Consider the following 8432-nt stretch of genomic DNA (forward strand, 5'->3'; position numbering starts at 1 on the left):
ATATACATATTTTTTCTTCAAACCGCCCAGCACTAAGAGAGAGTGAGTGTGAGTGTGTGTGTGTGTGTGTATGTGTGAGAGAGAGTGTGAGCGTGTGTGTGAGAGTGAGTGTGAGGGAGTGTGAGTGTTAATGTGTGTGAGAGAGAGTGTGAGCGTGTGTGTGTGAGCGTGTGTGCGAGTGTGAGTTTGTGAGAGAGAGGAGAGAGTGTGAGCGTGTGTGTGAGAGAGAGTGTGAGGGAGTGTGAGTGTGTGTGTGAGAGTGAGTGTGAGGGAGTGTGAGTGTGTATGTGTGTGAGAGAGAGTGTGAGCGTGTGTGTGAGTGTGAGTGTGTGTGTGCGTGTGTGTGAGAGAGAGTGTGAGGGAGTGTGAGTGTGTGTGTGAGAGAGAGTGTGAGCGTGTGTGTGAGAGTGAGCGTGTGTGTGAGAGAGAGTGTGAGCGTGTGTGTGAGAGTGAGCGTGTGTGTGAGAGAGAGTGTGAGCGTGTGTGTGAGAGTGAGCGTGTGTGTGAGAGAGAGTGTGAGCGTGTGTGTGAGTGTGTATGTGTGTGAGAGAGAGTGTGAGCGTGTGTGTGAGTGTGAGCGTGTGTGTAAGAGTGTGCGTGTGTGTGAGAGAGAGTGTGAGGGAGTGTGAGTGTGTGTGTGAGAGAGAGTGTGAGCGTGTGTGTGAGAGTGAGCGTGTGTGTGAGAGAGAGTGTGAGCGTGTGTGTGAGAGTGAGTGTGAGGGAGTGTGAGTGTGTATGTGTGTGAGAGAGAGTGTGAGCGTGTGTGTGAGTGTGAGCGTGTGTGTGAGAGAGAGTGTGAGCGTGTGTGTGAGAGTGAGTGTGAGGGAGTGTGAGTGTTAATGTGTGTGAGAGAGAGTGTGAGCGTGTGTGTGTGAGAGAGTGTGAGGGAGTGTGAGTGTGTGAGTGAGAGAGAGTGTGAGCGTGTGTGTGAGTGTGAGTGTGAGGGAGTGTGAGTGTTAATGTGTGTGAGAGAGAGTGTGAGCGTGTGTGTGTGAGCGTGTGTGTGAGTGTGAGTTTGTGAGAGAGAGGAGAGAGTGTGAGCGTTAATGTGTGTGAGAGAGAGTGTGAGCGTGTGTGTGTGAGAGAGTGTGAGGGAGTGTGAGTGTGTGAGTGAGAGAGAGTGTGAGCGTGTGTGTGAGAGTGAGCGTGTGTGTGAGAGAGAGTGTGAGCGTGTGTGTGAGAGTGAGCGTGTGTGTGAGAGAGAGTGTGAGCGTGTGTGTGAGAGTGAGTGTGTATGTGTGTGAGAGAGAGTGTGAGCGTGTGTGTGAGTGTGAGCGTGTGTGTGAGAGAGAGTGTGAGCGTGTGTGTGAGAGTGAGTGTGAGGGAGTGTGAGTGTTAATGTGTGTGAGAGAGAGTGTGAGCGTGTGTGTGAGAGAGTGTGAGCGTGTGTGTGTGAGAGAGTGTGAGGGAGTGTGAGTGTGTGAGTGAGAGAGAGTGTGAGCGTGTGTGTGAGTGTGAGGGAGTGTGAGTGTTAATGTGTGTGAGAGAGAGTGTGAGCGTGTGTGTGTGAGCGTGTGTGTGAGTGTGAGTTTGTGAGAGAGAGGAGAGAGTGTGAGCGTGTGTGTGAGAGAGAGTGTGAGGGAGTGTGAGTGTGTGTGTGAGAGAGAGAGTGAGCGTGTGTGTGAGTGTGAGTTTGTGAGAGAGAGGAGAGAGTGTGAGCGTGTGTGTGAGAGTGAGTGTGAGGGAGTGTGAGTGTGTATGTGTGTGAGAGAGAGTGTGAGCGTGTGTGTGAGTGTGAGTGTGAGGGAGTGTGAGTGTTAATGTGTGTGAGAGAGAGTGTGAGCGTGTGTGTGAGTGTGAGTTTGTGAGAGAGAGGAGAGAGTGTGAGCTTGTGTGTGAGAGAGAGTGTGAGCGTGTGTGTGAGAGTGAGTGTGAGGGAGTGTGAGTGTGTATGTGTGTGAGAGAGAGTGTGAGCGTGTGTGTGAGTGTGAGTGTGAGGGAGTGTGAGTGTTAATGTGTGTGAGAGAGAGTGTGAGCGTGTGTGTGTGAGCGTGTGTGAGTTTGTGAGAGAGAGGAGAGAGTGTGAGCTTGTGTGTGAGAGAGAGTGTGAGCGTGTGTGTGAGAGTGAGCGTGTGTGTGAGAGAGAGTGTGAGCGTGTGTGTGAGAGTGAGTGTGTGTGTGTGTGTATGTGTGAGAGAGAGTGTGAGCGTGTGTGTGAGTGTGAGTTTGTGAGAGAGAGGAGAGAGTGTGAGCGTTAATGTGTGTGAGAGAGAGTGTGAGCGTGTGTGTGTGAGAGAGTGTGAGGGAGTGTGAGTGTGTGAGTGAGAGAGAGTGTGAGCGTGTGTGTGAGAGTGAGCGTGTGTGTGAGAGAGAGTGTGAGCGTGTGTGTGAGAGTGAGCGTGTGTGTGAGAGAGAGTGTGAGCGTGTGTGTGAGAGTGAGTGTGTATGTGTGTGAGAGAGAGTGTGAGCGTGTGTGTGAGTGTGAGCGTGTGTGTGAGAGAGAGTGTGAGCGTGTGTGTGAGAGTGAGTGTGAGGGAGTGTGAGTGTTAATGTGTGTGAGAGAGAGTGTGAGCGTGTGTGTGTGAGAGAGTGTGAGCGTGTGTGTGTGAGAGAGTGTGAGGGAGTGTGAGTGTGTGAGTGAGAGAGAGTGTGAGCGTGTGTGTGAGTGTGAGGGAGTGTGAGTGTTAATGTGTGTGAGAGAGAGTGTGAGCGTGTGTGTGTGAGCGTGTGTGTGAGTGTGAGTTTGTGAGAGAGAGGAGAGAGTGTGAGCGTGTGTGTGAGAGAGAGTGTGAGGGAGTGTGAGTGTGTGTGTGAGAGAGAGAGTGAGCGTGTGTGTGAGTGTGAGTTTGTGAGAGAGAGGAGAGAGTGTGAGCGTGTGTGTGAGAGTGAGTGTGAGGGAGTGTGAGTGTGTATGTGTGTGAGAGAGAGTGTGAGCGTGTGTGTGAGTGTGAGTGTGAGGGAGTGTGAGTGTTAATGTGTGTGAGAGAGAGTGTGAGCGTGTGTGTGAGTGTGAGTTTGTGAGAGAGAGGAGAGAGTGTGAGCTTGTGTGTGAGAGAGAGTGTGAGCGTGTGTGTGAGAGTGAGTGTGAGGGAGTGTGAGTGTGTATGTGTGTGAGAGAGAGTGTGAGCGTGTGTGTGAGTGTGAGTGTGAGGGAGTGTGAGTGTTAATGTGTGTGAGAGAGAGTGTGAGCGTGTGTGTGTGAGCGTGTGTGAGTTTGTGAGAGAGAGGAGAGAGTGTGAGCTTGTGTGTGAGAGAGAGTGTGAGCGTGTGTGTGAGAGTGAGCGTGTGTGTGAGAGAGAGTGTGAGCGTGTGTGTGAGAGTGAGTGTGTGTGTGTGTGTATGTGTGAGAGAGAGTGTGAGCGTGTGTGTGAGTGTGAGGGAGTGTGAGTGTTAATGTGTGTGAGAGAGAGTGTGAGCGTGTGTGTGTGAGCGTGTGTGTGAGTGTGAGTTTGTGAGAGAGAGGAGAGAGTGTGAGCGTGTGTGTGAGAGAGAGTGTGAGGGAGTGTGAGTGTGTGTGTGAGAGAGAGTGTGAGCGTGTGTGTGAGTGTGAGTGTGAGTGTGAGGGAGTGTGAGTGTTAATGTGTGTGAGAGAGAGTGTGAGCGTGTGTGCGTGAGCGTGTGTGTGAGTGTGAGTTTGTGAGAGAGAGAGTGTGAGGGAGTGTGAGTGTGTGTGTGTGAGAGAGAGTGTGTATGTGTGTATGTGTGAGAGAGAGAGAGAGTGTGAGTGAGTGTATGCGTGTGTGTCTGTGTGTGAATGTGTGTTTCCACATTCAGAAACATCTTCTGAACATCTGTTACATATGATACACACAGCAAATAAAGACATGAACATCATCATCTCTTACCGCAGCGCCTTCTCACTGAGCCAGTGCGCTTAAAACACAAACAAAAGCAAAAATTAACCTATATAGGGTTAAAACCAGCAGATGTAAAGAAGGATTCATTTCAGAGCTGATCTGTGTGTGTGTGTGTGTGTGTGTGTGTGTGTGTGTGTGTGTGTGTGTGTGTGTGTGTGTGTGTGTGTGTGAGAGTGTGTGTGAGAGTGTGTGTGAGAGTGCGTGCGTGCGTGCGTGCGTGCGTGCGTGCGTGCGTGTGTGTGTGTGTGTGTGAGTTTGTGTCATGTGAGCCAGATAACTGGAAAAACACCACACAAAAGCCAAATGATCCCAAATTACTGTGTGTCGGCTGTTAATATGTACTGTACAGTTAATATGTAATCTACTGTCTGCTGATTAAACATTCATAAATCAGGCTAGAGATACTCAGAAACATGAAGCGTGTGCTGAATCTCCTGTCATATATAACCTCACGCCGATTACATCACATTCAGCTGTTTATCAATGATTTATTAATATTACTCAGACTCAAACTGCCAAAACCATTTCAGTTCACTAAAACCGGAACTAAAACTGAGATAAAAATACATGAGCCGTACAGAAACAGATATAAAAATGACAAAAAGCACATAACAAAACTACTCAAATTTAAACTAGAATCAAAACTTAAAATACTGTTAAAATGCCCATTTCAAAATAATAATAAATACTATAAATAATACTAAAATAACACTGCACACACACCTTCTCGACTTAGTATAATTCAGCAGACAATTTCAGCCAAAGTTACTCTCAAATGAGGACACTTCTTTGTCAAATTTAGCTTCAGGCTGCTGAACCAATATTATTTTTTTTCCATATGAATCTGATGCAATGTCTGTTTTAGTGCCGCCTCTAAAATCTAAATCTAAATCTAAAATCACACAGGAACTAAATGAACTGTAACGAATCATTTTAAAATTCAGTCAGAGACTAAATAAAAAAACTTTTCAACAGATAAATGGATACAGCTAACAGAAATGTGTTTTAAGAATTTTTTGCTAATGTTCTAAACTTCTTATTAAGCCAGGAAAACAACGTTTATAAATTTCCTTAAAAAAAACCCTTGGTTATGGAAACATTACACTGTATCATTTTGCAGACATTATTGCAATGTTACTTTCTGCACGTTCTGAAACAAGTAGTTACATTTAAGATCTGTTAGAACATCTAACTAAAACATTTCAGAAAAAAATGAGGCACAATGTACAAATAATGTTTTTGTGCTTATGTTTTTAAAGAACAGAAAAGGGTTACTTTTTCAGAACGTTATCAAAAAGTTTCTGAGAACATTTCTATTATGCTGACACATAAATGACAGACAGACAGACAGACAGACGCACCGATCCTCAGGAACACCACCACACTGAACATTGACAGCAGTGTTGGAATCACGACGCCGAAGAAGGTGTTGAGTTTGGGCGGCTGTTTAGCGGGGGTTCTCCTCCGGTCGGTGGCGGGACTCCGGGGCTCGTGCTCATCTCTCCGGTGCTCTCCGGACTCGTTGACGCTGGCGGAGAGCCGGTAATGCAGCAGCGGCGTCCGCTCAGACATGTCGCCGTGATTGAGGCTTCCTCTCCGGCTGCGGTCACATGACTGCGTGTTTACAGCAGCCTCCAGTCACGTGACAGAGAGCGAACGCAGCCAATCAGCTGCGGCCTCGAGGATAATTCACATCTGAATGCATAATAATGCAAAACATAAAAGTTTATTACAGTTTTTTCCCGTTGCTTGAACACATTTTGCAAAACTTCGCTCATTGTGCCAAAACTCTACACAAGTAAACATGACACAACACTGGGAAATATACCATTCACATCTGTGTCAAATTGAAACTCTAATATCAAAAACTAACATTCCTTTGTCAAAATGTAACTCTGATGACAAAAGGACACATACTTGCATCATATGCAGACACTTTCAGATCAGGGGAACACACTAGTCTACTTTATATAAAACACTGCAGTCTTTGATTTTCACTGTTTATTCAGAAGGCATATTTTCAGGAGGCACATTTTCAAACAACCAAAAAAGCAAATAGGCCTACTCAATATTGTACATTGCAGCACTGTACATTGCAGTAACATGAATTCAGATAAAGCAAAAAAATAAAATAAAAATAAAATAATAATACAGTTTTTGCCCCTTGCTTGAACACTATAGACCCATGTTTAGACTAAAGTAACACAACCATACCTCAAACACATGTACCCATGCCTTAAACAAAAGCGCTGCTTTTCACTCTAGTTGCAATTCTGCAACACACTTACTCCTTTATGCAACACACTTGGTCCTGCATACTACACTCTATTTCATACATAAGACACTTCGTTCTAAAATGAAATCTCAGAGTGCCGTTTGGAAAACACATGTATCCAAAATACAATACACATCGGGTAACTGCTACCACTCAGATACACAACTGAAGGCACTTACTTGCAAAACTGAACACCAATCAGCCAGCTACAAAGAGCCCTCAGTTTAGCCATTTCAAGAACTTTGCAAGCATGGATGGAGGGAGAGCAAGAGGAAGAGGAAGAGGAGGAGGAAGAGGAGGAAGAGGAAGAGCCAGAGGAGGAAGGGGAGGAGGAGGAGGAAGAAGAGGAAGAGGAGGAAGGGGAGGAGGAGGAGGAAGAGCAAGAGGAAGAGGAGGTCGAAAAGGCCATGCACGGACCCCTATTTCTGATGCTATAAGAGCAACTTTGGTGGACCCTGTCATCAACCATGGCCTGACTGTGAGGGAAGCTGGGCAGAGAGTCACCCACACGCCCACATGTCTCTTCTGCAGCAATGGAACAGACCTGTGACGACATTCAGGTGACAGCAATCCATGGATGCTTTCGACATGCAAGGGGATATTTTCCCCTGTGTCTAGCGGGAGAAGACATTGCTTGCGATGTCGATGAGGCCAACAGACGGCGGGATCCATGAGCCCACGAATGCACAATTGCCATGATTTTCTGTGTTTACAGTATAGTGTTTTTTATATTATTAATTTTATTTTTATATTATATTAAAGCTTTATCTGAATTCATGTTACTGCAATGTACAGTGCTGCAATGTACAATATTGAGTAGGCCTATTTGCTTTTTTGGTTGTTTGAAAATGTGCCTCCTGAAAATATGCCTTCTGAATAAACAGTGAAAAATGTTTTATATAAAGTAGACTAAAGTGTGTTCCCCCTGATCTGAAAGTGTGTGCATATGATGCAAGTATGTGTCCTTTTGTCATCAGAGTTACATTTGACAAAGGAATGTTTATTTTTTTATATTAGAGTTTCAATTTGACACAGATGTGAATGGTATATTTCCCAGTGTTGTGTCATGTTTACTTGTGTGCAGAGTGTTGGCACAATGAGCGAAGTTTTGCAAAATGTGTTCAAGCAACGGGCAAAAACTGTAATAGAAACAAACACTATACTGTAAACACAGAAAATCATGGCAATTGTGCATACGTGGGCTAATGGATCCTGCCGTCTGTTGGGGTCTGGCCACAGCACCTCATCGACATCGCAAGCAATGTCTTCTCCCTCTAGGCACCGGGGAAAATATCCCCTTGCATGTCGAAAGCATCCATGGATTGCTGTCACCTGAAGGTCGTCACAGGTCTGTTCCATTGCCTGCAGAAGAGACATGCGGGTATGTGGTTGGCGGTCATATACACGCCATCTCCAAGCCGAAAATAATTCCTCAATAGGGTTTAAAAATGGTGAGTAAGGGGGCAAGTATACCGCTTCAAATTGATTGTGGTTGGTGAACCAGGCCTTGACCGGAGCAGCCCGATGGAAACTGACATTATCCCACACCACTACAAACCTGGGCTGATCTGGTCTGTTCTGTACAACTATATGATGGAGAGCATCTAGAAATGTGAGTATATGTTGGCTATTGTATGGACCTAGTTTTGCATGATGTTGCAGAAGCCCTCGAAGGCTTATGGTGGCACACAATGTGATATTTCCCCCGCGCTGCCCCGGGACATGCACAATTGCCCGATGGCCAATTACATTATGACCCCGTCGTCTTGTTTTGCTCAGGTCGAATCCAGCTTCATCAATGAAAATTAATTCATGAGGCTGTGCAGCTCCATCCATGGCCAAGATTCTCTGTAACAAAACAAAAAAAAACATATTACTGTACTAGAGTGCAACACATACAGAACCCTCACCCCATCACACAGGTACCAGAGTAGCTCTCCGAATGGATCCATGTGGTACAGATATGGTACATATTCAGCTGATACTGGATTTCACCAATACTGTTTTGTAAATGTAAAGGACAGTTACACTTACCCGTACATATTCAGCCCGAAGTCCTTTGACCCTGTCACTGTTCCTCTCAAATGGGACCCTGTAGAGCTGCTTCATGGTGATGTTGTGTTTTCCCAAGATGCATCTGATGGTGGTGATGCTCACATGGTTTATGTTGTTGAACACTTGCCTGTCTGTCTGTTCCTGCTGTTACAACCACAAATTGTCATCGGTTTGCTTCTTTTTCTTACACTACTTTACTGTATATACTGTATCATCCACTGTACTGAAACATCTCAATATACTGTAAGTAATCATGCCATGATGATTATATTATGACACATACTTGCATCATATGCATACACTTT

General features: G+C 45.6%; 1 protein-coding gene across 2 annotated transcripts in view; it reads right to left on the reverse strand.

Moving 5' to 3' along the window:
* The window catches only part of LOC132107660 (solute carrier family 12 member 9-like), a 52760-nt gene extending 47351 nt beyond the window's left edge, over positions 1-5409 (reverse strand). Inside the window, exons 1-2 of one of the 2 annotated variants that reach the window (XM_059513776.1) lie at positions 5159-5289; positions 3786-3813 (exon numbers count right to left, since the gene is read on the reverse strand). Coding sequence is in view for 1 of the 2 variants with exons in the window: in XM_059513775.1 (XP_059369758.1) it covers positions 5159-5369 (211 nt within the window). In the remaining variant the exon portion in view is untranslated. Of the gene's footprint in view, positions 1-3785; positions 3814-5158 lie in introns of both variants that reach the window. The other variant, XM_059513775.1, reaches the window with a different exon arrangement.
* Positions 5410-8432: the final 3023 nt, after the last annotated feature.

This window comes from Carassius carassius, chromosome 28 (genome assembly GCF_963082965.1).
Source record: "Carassius carassius chromosome 28, fCarCar2.1, whole genome shotgun sequence".
Lineage (NCBI taxonomy): Eukaryota > Metazoa > Chordata > Actinopteri > Cypriniformes > Cyprinidae > Carassius > Carassius carassius.